General features: G+C 36.2%; 1 protein-coding gene and 1 long non-coding RNA gene across 2 annotated transcripts; both read right to left on the reverse strand.

Annotated features, from left to right (window-relative positions):
- Positions 1 to 2,202: 2,202 nt before the first annotated feature.
- Positions 2,203 to 4,089, reverse strand: LOC145334510 (uncharacterized). Its single transcript, XR_013884845.1, has 3 exons — positions 4,039 to 4,089; positions 2,800 to 2,940; positions 2,203 to 2,377 (listed from the first exon to the last, which is right to left on the reverse strand). It is a non-coding gene; the product is annotated as an uncharacterized LOC145334510 (long non-coding RNA).
- Positions 4,090 to 5,469: 1,380 nt separating this feature from the next.
- Positions 5,470 to 14,570, reverse strand: LOC145333328 (uncharacterized). The gene is made up of 4 exons (XM_080178448.1): positions 14,430 to 14,570; positions 14,113 to 14,154; positions 13,192 to 13,332; positions 5,470 to 12,769 (listed from the first exon to the last, which is right to left on the reverse strand). The coding sequence occupies exon 4, from the start codon at positions 12,328 to 12,330 to the stop codon at positions 5,470 to 5,472; it is 6,861 nt and encodes a 2,286-aa protein (XP_080034574.1). The 5' UTR covers positions 12,331 to 12,769; positions 13,192 to 13,332; positions 14,113 to 14,154; positions 14,430 to 14,570.
- Between the last annotated feature and the right edge of the window lie 1,564 nt (positions 14,571 to 16,134).

Below are 16,134 nucleotides of genomic sequence, written 5' to 3' on the forward strand. Positions count from 1 at the left end.
TTTTCCTGCATAAGCACAGAAAAACACTGTTTCGCTTTGCTCTCTCACCAATAAATGTATATAAAGTAACTACCAGTGATATTCCATCTGCTTGCAAATTGCTGTCTGTTCTTTTGTGGTTGTGTTCAATGCTAATATTTAATTTCATAGACCCATTAAATAATTGGGACAGGGTTCTTGACCTGTGGGCAAAGTAACATATAGCTCATTCCTTACCCCCTCCCCCCCCCCCATTATTTAACTATAACATCTCACATGTCATGTCATGGTGGATGAAAAACACAAATTAAGACCAAATAAGTGGTCAATAAAGACTAAGGCAGGTAGTTGTCTGGTGTTTACATCTGAACTTAGAATCATTGCTTATTTGTTATTCCTAACATGCCAGCTTGCTGTTGGGGAGGTGTCATATTCCAGTCTGAACCAATCAATAGAGATTTTAAAAATGGTATTGTTGTTTTGTCAGATGTGTGACATCAATAGTAAGAGTAGAGGGAATGCATAAAAGGGTTGCTAGTAATTTAATATTACTATAAGAATTTAAGAATTAATGCTTATGACTTGGGATTTTTATATCACTGAATATCCGGCACTATCCAAAATATCAGTACAAGAAGTTATTCAAAATCATAATATCTAAAACCTATTTACTAGCATTTTTAATATATTATGTATGTCAGGTACGTGACTTTGACTTTAATAAATAGAATAGGAAGAATGCTTTGGCGCAACTAATTACTATGCACCATTAGACAAAGATCGTGCAATTAAAGTGTTGGTTGTCTGAAGGGTGTTTTTAACCTTTGTCTGAATAGAAAATTAGAGATATGGCTCCCTTTAGTTATCCAAGCTGTTGGACCTCTGGCGTTAGTTTCATAGACACCAGCCTCGCATGTATGAGATAATTGACGAGAAACTAAGTTTTGTAAACAAATGCTGTTATTTCTTGAAAAGTTTGGGTATGCGCGTTTGGTGCTTGAGTAAGCAATCCTAAATTGTGGAGTATGTTCGTGGTGGCTTTGAGAGAGCCAGTTTCTGAAGCATCACTTTCCCCAAGTTAAATATTTTAAATGTTTACTTTTTTCAGAATATTTTTAAGTAATTGTCTATATACTGATTTTCAGAAACTAATTCTTTTTATCTTATGTATTTCTGAATAGGAAAATTTGGTACATTGCAAATGTTTAAAACAATAAGGAGAATCAGATATAAGGTTATAAAATTATTTTGCTAAAGATAGACATACAGTAACTATACATATACAAATAAATTGAAATTTCCTTTCAACTCAAATTTCTGGCCAGAAAACTCAATTTGGCAGTGTATAAAAGGTGGATTAATTTTATGTAAAGGTGTGAGTTTTAAGGCTTAAAAACAGTAGTAGAACGATAATATTCTCTAAATATGTGTACTCCTTATTGAATAGAACCATAGACAACAAATTTGTTAAAGTTAATGATACCTGAAAATTGTTTTAAAAATCTGAAATTTTCACCAAAAGCTTTGCTAATGTCAAGCTGACAAAAATTAAATTTTAACATATAATACATAGAATTACCATGGACAATCGAATAATGTTTTATAAAATTAATATCTGTGAAATAATTGGCATTAGTATTTGTAATTTTTAAAACTCTTTTCAATATTTTTTTTTATAATTGACAATTTTGTTCTTATTCAAAGCTCGCTAAAAATTTTGAGGAAAAGCACATTCTTGTCTTTTACAATAAGATAAAATTGAATTACTGATTTAGTCTCTTTTCTTTCTTCCTATGTGTTAAGTAATGCTGGGTTATTTTCTTTATTTTCAAAAATATCCGCTTTAAACCTTCCATAAATATAGTATCAATTGACTATCTTTAATCTTTTAATATTTAAAACTACTTAAATTAAAATCACAAGTTTACATTTAACCCTTACAGATCGGGGGCTATTTTTTTTTTGTAGGCAAGAGAGAGAGCTGTGACTTCATAGCTTTTAAGTTCAGTAATTTTACGTCTCTATCTGTAACAGAAGCCGAGATAGAGGGGGGGCTAAATTAGCCCCCCCCCCCCCCCAATCTATTAAGGTGGGAATTGTAGCCTGATCTGTAAGGGTTAGGGGTTGTTGCAACAAAAGGGACTATATCTGTTTGTTTTTTATGAATTATTGCTACATAGCTACGTATGGATATTAGATTCTCCACCAGTAATTAACAATGAATTAAAAACGACAATTTATTTATAATAGCACATAATTATATAGGTAACATATAAATTAGACATGTAGATAAAACGGTGGTTAAAATTGTAGGTAATAATTGTTTGTAGGACTCTGGTTATGAATTAATTTACATGTAAGCAGTGTCTCTCTACGGTTGCATCAACTGTGATGAATACTGAAACAATAAACTATTATAAGTCAGAGAAACCAATAGCCGGACAAATCTGGAAGGCTTATTGGTACAATTAAATAAGCTGGTTTAATCCTTTAAATACCTTTCATTGGCTTGACCCTTTAGGGTAAGGTTTACTCTTTTAGATGATTACTCTAATGTAACATAAGCTGTAGTTGTTATCAACGAATTATAGAGTTTAATGTATAGGTAAGTTAGGACGATTTTTTTTAACACAAACCCATCTAGGAACCTCTTATTTGGGTTAGGGTTATCTATTCATTACATCCCTGTATGGGTAATTAGGTACTGGCTGTCTTAGGTATAGGTATAGCTTCAGGTTTATTTAGATACCTAAACTGATGAAACCCTATTCATGGAAGCTCCCCTTTACTCTATCAGTATCTATAGCTACCTTTTCTTACCTAAGAATAAGTAGAGTAAAACAGTGCACACTGCAGGGACAGCTCTGTTGGGGTGGACCAATATGAGGCTTCTTGTCTTGTCCCAGAAGTCTGATGAACAGGTCCGCCTAAGCCATACAACAGTGCATCATCAACGAATTTCTAGATACATAAAAAAACTATTAATTTCATTAGATACTTTTCTTTATAGGCCTGTATTTGAGAGCGCAGCTACTCAACAGATATTTAGATATTTAGTCCGCCTCTCATATAGATATATCTTAATAAAAAAGAGAAGATTAATGCTTGGCCTCTTAAGTCCTACCTTAGGGCGCAGCTTCTCAATAAAACAAGGTCCGGCTCTCCATAGACAATTCTAGATATTTAAAAAAATAATACAGTTATTTTAAGCCTTCTTTGGGGGGGGCGCAGCCACTCTATAAATAGTTCAAATGAAGCCCGGCCTTCTACAAACAAAACTAGATTAGAATAGATTAATATTCAGTTATTTTAGGCCTTCTTTGGGGGCGCAACCACTCTATAAATAGTTTAAATAAGGAACGGCCTTCTACAAATAAATCTAGATTAAAATAGATTAATATTCAGTTATTTTAGGCCTTCTTTGGGGGCGCAGCCACTCTATAAATAGTTTAAATAAGGAACGGCCTTCTACAAACAAATCTAGATTAGAAAAAAATTAATATATGGTTATTTCAAGGCTTCCTTAGGGGCGCAGCCTATTGTTAGACGTTTAAGGAGCGTAGTAACTCTATAAGGGGTTTATAGCACAGCTACTCTACAGCTTGTTTAATACCGTAGCTACTCTATAAGTGAATTAAGAACGTAGGTACTGTATTAGTGAATTGAGGGGTAGCTACTCTATGAGTGAATTAAGGGGCGTAGCTACTTTTTAAGTGTAAATAGATATAAATAAGATTTTTACCACTTGTTTCAATATTCTTAGGTCTCTTACAGCGAGTCCAAACTAAATTAAATTCACTAATTAGACAGAATTGTCAATAAATCACAATACATGGATTTTTAAGCATACTGCACTTAATTTCAATGGTCCTGTTTCTTTATATTAACGGCTGGGAGAAACAATCTGTAGATTTGTGCCTATTTTAATCAAGCTTGACTTTAGAGAAAAAATGAATTAATTTAGAGTTTTACAACAAATTCTCTAAAAACATATATGTAATTTGCCAAAATTCATGCATATAGTAATATTTAAACTGATTATAAAAATCACTATCTCACCTTCACTCGATCGTGGTTGGTTTAAGACTGGCAAAATTTCTCTTGTTTGGATTCTTTTCTGGTGATTAGCTTGATAATTTGATTTTTAAACTGTTCATTATAGCTTGTAATTCTTCGTTATTTTTTAAATTTCAGTATTTTTTTATTTGTTTGTTATTATAAAATATTATTTCTTAAGGTTAATTTTTGGGATGCTGACAACTCTTGATGGGTCTTTTCACACTCCAGGGCAGGGAATTGGCAGATCCCTACTTAAAATCTTTTCCTACAAATGTCCCAGCACAGTCTTGTTAATCTTTTGTAGTTCTTTCTTGTGTTCAACAGCAATGTTCCATTGTCTTTCCTTTTACATACATTTATTATTCAACATTTTACATGTTTTACAAGTAGGTATTGACTGTTAATCCTGTTGATTAACTGTTGTTCTGCTGAATTAAAATCCAGATCTTCAATCTTCATTATTATCACAATGTCTCTTACATTTCTAGTAGTTTCACGGATAACACTCTCTCCTGAGTTCTTGTAGATAATTCTAACTTTGTTGGACCTTCCTTGAACAAAGTTTTCTTTGATCTTCCCATACTTAAACTTCTCATACCTTTTCCTGGGATTCTCCTCAGAAATGAACAACACAATTTCACCAGGTTGGGGAATCTCACCTTGAACAAGTCTCTTCCCTGGAACAAATTTGTGTATGTCATTGACAATATAGTCAAGCATATTATCAACTGTGTTTTGGACATCTTCTAATCGTGATAGTGTTGATCCTTCAATTACAACTGGAAGTTCCATAGATCGCTTATTGTTTCGTCCTAATAACAAATGATTAGGGGATATAAATGATAGTGATGATTCTGTTTCATCATCTCCATTTCTAGCAATGGGAAGGTTATTTAGTGTGTTAGCAATGCAAACACCTACAGATTCCCATTCTAAATAACTCTTTTTAGTGGATAATTCTCTGGATTTTTCAAGCATATTTCTTACTGCTCCTATTCTGTTTTCTATCTTACCCCTTTCTTGATGTGAGTGGGGCGTACTGACTTCCAAGACTATTCTCTCCTTACTCCAAAGTTGGCTCTGGAGATCTAAAACTGTTATCTCAGCTGATTTCAAAGTAAGAAATGAAGATTGACTATCACAAAATATAATCTTAGAATATCCGTGTCTACCCATATGTCTAACAAGTGATGTAATAATCATATCTGTGCTTAAACCTTCTAAGCATACAATGTTTATTGCACTTGTTAGCATACATACTAGGCATAACATATATGCCTTACCTTTCACTCTCTTTTTGATAGAGTCATGTGCAGGAAAGGGACCACAAATATCCATTTGAATGGAGTAATACGGTGGTGCCCTTACAAGGCAAGTCTTAGATTGATTGCCTGTTGTACCCAAGTATCGTTTCTTCAGTAATATTCTACATCATATACATGAGTTTCTGATATTCTTAATCAGTGTTCTTAGTCTTTCAACATGGACTAATCTCAGCATATAGTTAAGAAGTTGTTCAACACCAGAGTGGGGTAGTATTTCCCAATGCAGATAAATTGCTAATGCAATTACAATATCATTATCTACTAGTCCCACTGGGGCTACAAAACTAGAATACTCATAGCTTGAGTAATCTGTATCATCAATTTCTGTGGTTGGGTAGGTAAGTCTCCCTCCACATTTCAAAATTCCTGATTGGTCTTCTATATAGGTCTCCTGCTTTGATTTTGTAGACCTTAGTTTGACGTCTAAGCTCATTTGAATGCACAGGTATCTCCACGCCATCCACATTTCAAATGAAGAGGGGCCGAGGGATGGTGAGGAATTTGCTTTCCCACAGAGAACTTCAAATCTAGTGATATATGATCGGTCTATTTTGTATATTTCTGGTTTGCAATCAGGACAATTTATGTGCACACCTTTCATGTGCAAACTGTGTTTTATTCTCAACACAAATCTGAATAGATTTGCAATAACTAATAATGAGCTTTTAAATCCCCGGTAGGCAAAATTTACAAGGGGACAACTAGGTTGTTTTTGTACATGCATTATCATGTTTGTGTTTTCAATACATTCCTGAAATTCTTGTATTTCATGACTAGACATAGTAGCAGCATGTTCAGCCATAAAGGTGGCCTGTTCAGCCAGGGCATTAGCATCTTCAGCCGTGATGGCAGCAACTTCAGCTGTGATGGCGGCATCTTCAGCCGTGATGGTGGCATTTTCAGCCATGATGGCGGCATCTTCAGCTGTGATGGCGGCATCTTCAGCCGTGTTGGCGGCATCTTCAGCCGTGTTGGCGGCATCTTCAGCCGTGTTGGCGGCATCTTCAGCCGTGATGGCGGCATCTTCAGCCGTGATGGCGGCATCTTCAGCCGTGATGGCGGCATCTTCAGCTGTGATGGCGGCATCTTCAGCCGTGATGGCGGCATCTTCAGCCGTGATGGCGGCAATTTCAGCCGGGTGGGGGGCAATTTCAGCCAAGAAGGTGGCATTTTCAGCCAATTTGGTGGCAATTTTAGATGGGTTTGCAGCAATTTTGGCCGAAATGGCAGCTTCTTTAGTCAGAATAGCAGCATGTTTGGCCAGAATGGCGGCCATAAATTTAAAATGTTCATTGGTAAAGGTGGCATTTTCAGCCGTATTTGGGGCATGTTCAGCCGGGTTTTGGGCATGTTCAGCCGGATTTTGGGCATTTTCAGCCATATTTGGGGCATGTTCAGCCAGATTTGGGGCATCTTCAGCCAGATTTGGGGCATCTTCAGCCAGATTTGGGGCATCTTCAGCCAGATTTGGGGCATCTTCAGCCAGATTTGGGGCATCTTCAGCCAGATTTGGGGCATCTTCAGCCAGATTTGGGGCATCTTCAGCCAGATTTGGGGCATCTTCAGCCAGATTTAGGGCATCTTCAGCCAGATTTGGGGCATCTTCAGCCAGATTTGGGGCATCTCCAGCCAGATTTGGGGCATCTTCAGCCAGATTTGGGGCATCTTCAGCCAGATTTTGGGCATTTTCAGCCGAAATGTTTGTTATGTCAGGATTCTGTTTCTGTCCTTTGCTATATGACTCTGCTACAATAGAATCGAGCTGATTATTTGACATATCTTTACACACCTTGGTATAGTCTCTAATAGGCATATCCTTGAATTCTTTCTTCATCCATGGCTTACCTATTTGCCAATGGCTCTTACTATCAAAATCTTTTATATCAGCTTTTCCTCTTGTGATAATGTCTGCACAATTTTCTTCAGAGGGAATATGGTACACATTATCTGTGTTTATTAATCGTTTTATAGCACGAACACGATTATAAACGAACGGTTTGAGCTTAAGGTCATTGTTGCCTAACCATGCAACAACTATCTCAGAATCAGTGACAAAGAAATAATCCTCAATCTTCTCACCAAGTGCTTTGCTAATAATGTGAAATGTGTGTGCACCCAATACCACCGCGCTTAATTCATTGCGGGGTATCGTATCACAAACCGACTTTGAGCGCCCTGCCAGTAGCTGACATGAGTAACTCCCGTCCGAAAGTTTAGTGCGTGCATAAACACCAATCCCACACATAAGTTTTGCTGCATCACAGGCTACAATCAGTGTCAACTTTGATGGAGTTATTGCATCTAAGGGGACAACTGATCTTGGTATTCTTATCTGCATTGCATTTCTTATCAATAACAGATTATTGATCCATGTGGCTCTAAAATATTCAGGTATTTCCTGATCAAATTCAAGGTTCTGGAGATTTTTAAGGTCCAGTTTCAGTCTACTTTTCAGGGGTTCAAATGACCCTAGGAGGTCAAAGACCTCAAGACACTTTCCTAAGATGTTAGCGCGAGTAAACTTCTGGCCATCTAGAAGTCTTAACAGGTCTTCTTCTGTCTTGACTTCGAAGGGGTTAGGTTTCTTTGCTCCTCTCCGTTTTGTATTAAAGTTAATTTCTTCAAGTCCTAGCCCCATTTCGTCCTTTTCTTGGTACCATTTATATCCACTATATGCAGTGGATTCTCCATCAATTGATGATTCTTCTGAAGGTTTTTCAAAACACCTGTTAATTGTCTTAATCCTGAATCCTCCTTTGGGTACAACAGTAATAAACTCGGTTATCACTTTCTCTAGGTCATCTTGAGTTTCCCCACCCATATTGGAGTAGTCCATGTAGGTAGACTCGCAAATGGTGGCATATGCAAGTGGGTAATCTTCCTTGTGCTCAAGGACAAGCTGGCGCAATGCTTGAGTGGCTACGTTTCCTGCAAAGCGTAGTCCATAGAATAATGTGAGCATGACATAAATACATACGTGTGCCATAGGATTCAGATCTGGGGTAAATAGGTATAAACAGTAGTTAAGTTGGGATGATTCCATCCTAATACTGTTATACATTTTGGAGAGGTCACAAGTCGCGGTAAACTTGTGACTTCGCCATTTGATGGTTACTTGAAATAATGAGTTCAAGCAATTTTGCCCTTTAGGAAGGCAATCATTGAGGCCAGTACTTGCTGGATCAACTACCATTCTTGATGGTGTTGATGTTGATCCAGGTTTAAATACTGACCTCCATACAAAAAAATGCCTAATTGGGGCATTTTCAATCTCTTGCTGAATTGCTAATGGTAAACTACTTAGTTTACATGCAAATCCTTTTGCGAGCATTTCGTCGTGAAATTTTACAACTGAATTTCTTTCATCTTGTGGCTTTTTTAATTGTGTCTGTAGCACTTTGTACGCCATCTTGAAGTTATCATTCCGATGCCATCTTGCTGATAAAAACTCAACAGGGTTACGAATGAAGGGAAATTCACAGGTAGTGGTTTGTCTTTTTGTATCCAGTTTGAAGGATTTGTTTATGATTCCTTGTTCATACTGGTCTTTCAGTGAAATGCTCCTTGTCTGAATAGATTGTTTACAATTTTCACACCCTGTGCAACAATCACACCTGAAATCGATGCGAAATCCTGCATCTTCTTGCTCAAGCAGTTCTTGTTCATCTGTTCGTAACGCAACTTTGTTGATTGCAACAGGTATGTCTGTGTTGATTGTTATTTGGGGTTCAATACACATACACTCATTCTCATATTTAGGTGAGATTAACTGATCTTGGAAGGGTGAATTAAGGTATGATTTATACAGTGATGTGAATAATATTCTCATGTTAAGATTCGATCTACCAGCTTCCATATCTTGTTTGTCAAATGAATGGTGTGTTCCAGCAAACATTAAATAGGAGTTGTTTATGTCTGGCAATCTACTTTTCCATACTTGAAGACCAGATGGCAGCACTAATAGTAATGTCGGTACAAGTCTCGAGTGTTTTATACCTAAGAGTAATCCAATGTCCTTTCCACCAATATCTGTGGGAAGGCATTCCTTGGACAATGGAGTTGAAGATTGGTTTGCTTGAAATTCTTTACAAGCTTTCCTAAGGTCATAATTGGGTACTTGTCCAGTTATCTGCGACATTGAAGTTAAACGAAGTTCGTGATATTGTCCTGAAATATCTGGACCAAGGATAATTGAGTAGACTCCTCCCCCTGTTGATATCACAGAGCCAGACGCTACTTGGATATATTGGGGTCTATCATCAATAACTTTCAGGTTGAGTTTCTTTGCTATGTCTACCTTAATGACCGGGTTTGTAGCTCCGGTGTCGTACATCGTGAGGATGGATTCATCTCCAACCTGTAGCATTTGCATCGGGTATATAGGATCCAATTCTTGCTCAGGTTGTATCTTGTGGGCTATTTCAGAGCTCGGGAAAACTGTTCCCTTTTCAACATTGAAGGCTTCGCCAACTTGCAAATCTCTTTTCTTTAATTGTTCATTCTTTATTTTCAAAATTTCAATCATCATGAGTTTGATGTCAACATCAGTTTCATATTTCGGTAGGAATTTTGTGAGACCTTCTTTGATCTGTTCTTTGTCACATTTGTGATCTGGACACAATAAGACATTCCTATCTATCATGTTGTTTGCACATTGTTGGCAAGCAACTCCTCTGGGTACCTGTGTTCTGTATGAACACTTGCTATTATCTTTGTTATAGCATCTTCTTAACAAACATAAATTGCACCTTTTAAACTTTTGTGCAAGTATCAGTCTTTCACTAGGTTCTGCATTCAGGAATAAAGGGCATGTACCTGTATTGCAATCTTTTACTCTTTTCTTAAATTCTTCATGCATGAAGCATGTCGCCCAACCCCACCTGTCAGGTTGTTCCTTTTTTGTGTCGTTCTTAACAACTTTGGTAGCTGTATTGACAGCTCTGTTTTGGTCCTTCTTTGGAGCTGGGGCAGGTTGTGTGCTGTCAACAGGTGTTTCGCTCATATACATCATTTCTATTGCTTTTATCTGAGCATGTAGGAAATTTAACAGGCATTGAAATGTTTCTTCCCCTGTCATATCATCACCAATGTTCTTCATCTGTAGAGATGTCACGTAATATGTGTTAAATTGAGTTCTGTAGTACTCTGGCAACATCCCCACAATGTCAAACACGTTGTTTGAGTTGTTAACTTCACGGTTAGCGGTCTCACTTATCTTAGCAATAGACGATATTTGTAATACTATCTCTAATACCTTTCTAATATACAAGAGCTTTGCTTTTCTTTGAGTTTTGAATGTTGGTTGAGCCAATGCTTTGATCAAACGTCGTTTTTCTCTGAGAATGCGTGAAATATTTCCATATTTACCAATCAACAATTTCTTCATAGCATTGAAATCATTTTTCAGGTGAGTACAATCAGATTTCACATCTGCAGTTAGGTAATTCAGGTATAGATATTCACTTAATAGTGCTGGTTTTATTCCATGACAAACTGAATGAAACAGCTGAAAGAAGTCGTATATATTGGATTCCGATTCAAATCCTGAAAAGGGATCCAATTTCAATGGAAGCGTGGTTCTATTATCTGACGTAATATGTATGCCCTGTGATCTTATGAGTCTATCTAGTTTTCTAGTATGTTTGGTTGCGCTATTCATAGCTGCATACCCTGCTATTTTAATATGTTCTTTAAAAGGTTCATTGTCAGATATTTTCCTCAGAGAATCAACTATTATGCTCTTCAGTTTGTCAAGTCGAGGTGTATCACGTCGATCGAGTGCCTGTAATGTTACCTCGTCTTCATTCTCATCTACTTCTACCATAGTAATATCAGCGATTTGTTGAATAGCTTGTACTGCTGCATGTGCATCAGGGTCAGTACCATTGTACTCAGTCTCCTGCCAATAATTATTGGTTTCAAAGGAGTTGAATGGGGTAAAAGATTCATTTTGCATCGAGATATTGTTAGGGTTTACTGGTTGGATATTAGCATATTGTTCTCCTAATGTGTTGTAACTCAAGTTACTGTTCCTGTTTCTGTTTTCACAACTGCTCCTCTTAGGAATTTGGTTTGGGAACCCTGAACTGCTATTTACCATTCTCTCAGGTTCTCGTATTTCGCTCGTACCACAATCTTCATTATGGCCCAAGTTCTTAATCCTTACTTTTTCCCTAATCTCTTTTGAAAGGGTGCTTGGACATGAAGGGACATCTTTAGGTCTTATATTTTTCATCATTATTGCCTTTATTCTAGAAAGACCTTGTTCTCTAACTCGTTCTTCAGCCATCATCTTTTCATTTATATTTCGTATTTCGATATTTAACTTATCTCTCGTTACATTCAATCTAGTCTTTATTTGATTAAATTCAGGTTCACTAGCGCTTTTCTTGTGAATCACTTCGACTAATATCGATAAATTTCTTAGACTCTCATTATATGTTGTTTTTATTGACATTAAGTTAGAGGAATCTTCAAGTTCTTTAATGTCGCTTATTATAGCTTCAACCGATTCCGCGACCGGAATACATGCGTTTATGGCATCACGGTTGGCTAACAGACGTTCAGCTGTATGAAAGTTAGTAGTCTGTAAAAGTTGACTTACTAAGTCGTAATCTACATGTGCAAGTCGTACCTGTTGGTTATCAGGCTGTTCTTGCCTTATTGCACCATTGATATCATCAATATCATCTGCACTATCAGACTCTGTTTCAACTAAGTCTATTTGTCTATGTCTATCTGTGTGCGTTCTTTCTTTTGTACCTATTTCCAATGATTGGATCCCATGAGGAATATCATGGATGTTACCTGCTAGGTTAGGTACTGTACCATTGTTTGCACTAGTTATTCTATTTAACAATGGTGTACGTCTATTTAGCTTAGTCCGTCTGGCGGTTGGACACTCAGCGTGAGTTTCAGTATTGTCCCCAATAGGGGTCCTTCTAGTGCCTATCATGTTTACCCCCATCCCTGGGGTTCTGGATCTAGGTCCCGCTCCATTTTCATCATTAATCCTGTTGAACTCTGTTCCTATATTATCCTACTCGGGGGACGCGGGTGTTACAGCTAAGAAAGGGGGAAAACCCTTCATTAATCTTTGCTGAGCACGATCCTCATTGTAATCAATGGGATTTTGATTTTGTCGTCTATTCATCGTTAATTTTATTCTTAGTATTCAATGCTACATAGCTACGTATGGATATTAGATTCTCCACCAGTAATTAACAATGAATTAAAAACGACAATTTATTTATAATAGCACATAATTATATAGGTAACATATAAATTAGACATGTAGATAAAACAGTGGTTAAAATTGTAGGTAATAATTGTTTGTAGGACTCTGGTTATGAATTAATTTACATGTAAGCAGTGTCTCTCTACGGTTGCATCAACTGTGATGAATACTGAAACAATAAACTATTATAAGTCAGAGAAACCAATAGCCGGACAAATCTGGAAGGCTTATTGGTACAATTAAATAAGCTGGTTTAATCCTTTAAATACCTTTCATTGGCTTGACCCTTTAGGGTAAGGTTTACTCTTTTAGATGATTACTCTAATGTAACATAAGCTGTAGTTGTTATCAACGAATTATAGAGTTTAATGTATAGGTAAGTTAGGACGATTTTTTTTAACACAAACCCATCTAGGAACCTCTTATTTGGGTTAGGGTTATCTATTCATTACATCCCTGTATGGGTAATTAGGTACTGGCTGTCTTAGGTATAGGTATAGCTTCAGGTTTATTTAGATACCTAAACTGATGAAACCCTATTCATGGAAGCTCCCCTTTACTCTATCAGTATCTATAGCTACCTTTTCTTACCTAAGAATAAGTAGAGTAAAACAGTGCACACTGCAGGGACAGCTCTGTTGGGGTGGACCAATATGAGGCTTCTTGTCTTGTCCCAGAAGTCTGATGAACAGGTCCGCCTAAGCCATACAACAGTGCATCATCAACGAATTTCTAGATACATAAAAAAACTATTAATTTCATTAGATACTTTTCTTTATAGGCCTGTATTTGAGAGCGCAGCTACTCAACAGATATTTAGATATTTAGTCCGCCTCTCATATAGATATATCTTAATAAAAAAGAGAAGATTAATGCTTGGCCTCTTAAGTCCTTCCTTAGGGCGCAGCTTCTCAATAAAACAAGGTCCGGCTCTCCATAGACAATTCTAGATATTTAAAAAAATAATACAGTTATTTTAAGCCTTCTTTGGGGGGGCGCAGCCACTCTATAAATAGTTCAAATGAAGCCCGGCCTTCTACAAACAAAACTAGATTAGAATAGATTAATATTCAGTTATTTTAGGCCTTCTTTGGGGGCGCAACCACTCTATAAATAGTTTAAATAAGGAACGGCCTTCTACAAATAAATCTAGATTAGAATAGATTAATATTCAGTTATTTTAGGCCTTCTTTGGGGGCGCAGCCACTCTATAAATAGTTTAAATAAGGAACGGCCTTCTACAAACAAATCTAGATTAGAAAAAAATTAATATATGGTTATTTCAAGGCTTCCTTAGGGGCGCAGCCTATTGTTAGACGTTTAAGGAGCGTAGTAACTCTATAAGGGGTTTATAGCACAGCTACTCTACAGCTTGTTTAATACCGTAGCTACTCTATAAGTGAATTAAGAACGTAGGTACTGTATTAGTGAATTGAGGGGTAGCTACTCTATGAGTGAATTAAGGGGCGTAGCTACTTTTTAAGTGTAAATAGATATAAATAAGATTTTTACCTCTTGTTTCAATATTCTTAGGTCTCTTACAGCGAGTCCAAACTAAATTAAATTCACTAATTAGACAGAATTGTCAATAAATCACAATACATGGATTTTTAAGCATACTGCACTTAATTTCAATGGTCCTGTTTCTTTATATTAACGGCTGGGAGAAACAATCTGTAGATTTGTGCCTATTTTAATCAAGCTTGACTTTAGAGAAAAAATGAATTAATTTAGAGTTTTACAACAAATTCTCTAAAAACATATATGTAATTTGCCAAAATTCATGCATATAGTAATATTTAAACTGATTATAAAAATCACTATCTCACCTTCACTCGATCGTGGTTGGTTTAAGACTGGCAAAATTTCTCTTGTTTGGATTCTTTTCTGGTGATTAGCTTGATAATTTGATTTTTAAACTGTTCATTATAGCTTGTAATTCTTCGTTATTTTTTAAATTTCAGTATTTTTTTATTTGTTTGTTATTATAAAATATTATTTCTTAAGGTTAATTTTTGGGATGCTGACAACTCTTGATGGGTCTTTTCACAATTATGATCCATTGTTTCTTATTCACTTGGAATACACACCACTTGGAAAATAAGCATATAAAAAGTTTGTATGAGAAAATCCTTCCCATAATTTAGCTTTCATTTACAGTTTTCAACCTAACAACATTTAATTACACTAAGAGATATTAAACACTCATAGAAATAAGTTTGTCAGCCCCCCACAGGGTTCTAGAAATAAGAGGAAAGCTACTGTGAAAATACAAAACACGCCCCTTAAGGAGCATTTCCACGAAAAAGACTATATCCATTTGTTTTTTATGAATTATGATCAATTGTTTCTTTTTCACTTGGAATACACATTACTTGGAAAATAAGCATATAAAAAGTTTATACAAGGAAATCCTTCCAATATTTTAGCTTTCTCACTGCAAACTTTCTTGTATCCTTCTTACGTAGCAACCAGTATAATGGCAGCATTGACTCCACAAGTCTTCCCATCTTCAATGAGAACAATATTATAAAGTATTCAATTTGATCTTTGTAGTCTCCTGACAATCCTGTTGCAGTAATTATCTTGGCAATTGAAAAGAACAGAAAAAGGACAAGAAGAATTTTAAATCCCACTAGTCCTAAGCTGATATTGTCATTATTTTCATTTTTAACTTTGAAATCATTAACTTTCATTGGCTGTGAAACAAACTTATTTTGCTCAACTGTTTCAACATCTCTTTCATAGTTTGTCTGTTGCAAACTGTGGATGGATTCTCTGCTGTCAACAGAAACAATATCCAATTCTGTGGCTTTCAAAGCTACTGCAGAAATTGTGTCAATTTCTAATGATGCCTGTGATGGCCCTGCAGACTCTTGTGGACGTTTCCAGGCATCAAATATAACTGGTTTCATTTTAATCACATCTTCTTCATTTGACCATAATTTTATCTCACTTTCATGCTCAAAGATATCTTCAGTGTCTAGATTTTTATCAACTTCACTAGTGCCAGTGTCAACTACATCTTTATTTTCCACTTCAATTTGTCTTGCAGGATCTACGATATTGTTCCCCCCCAAGGATATCTTTCTTTTAAAAACTCTCCATCTGATAACTACTCTTGAAAGTATTTCAGCCAAAAGTGGCATAAGGAGAAAAATTCCACCAAATTTACTCATTCCACCATAGGTTTCTATTTTAGATTCATCAAGTTGAAGATTCAGGCTCACTCTAATACCTTCAATGGTATTTATGTCACACATTGTATTACTTTGCTGATAGAAAAAGACAAATCCTTCTATTTGAAGAATTACATTTACAATCCAGAACCACAAAGTCAATTGGTCATCTTCAAGCAGAAACATTAGACGAGGATATGCATTAAATAGTGCCCGTAAAGTTATTAATATCATTATGCTGCAAAATAAGAGGTTTGAAAATCCATAACCATCATGCAGCATACAAATGACACTTGGAAACCTGTACAGTAGGTCTATGGTTGTTTCTGGAGCTAGATTAAGCATTGATCTTCCA

The sequence above is a fragment of the Acartia tonsa genome, chromosome 12, assembly GCF_053477335.1.
Source record: "Acartia tonsa isolate MP-2025a chromosome 12, ASM5347733v1, whole genome shotgun sequence".
NCBI classification, from domain to species: Eukaryota; Metazoa; Arthropoda; class Copepoda; order Calanoida; family Acartiidae; genus Acartia; species Acartia tonsa.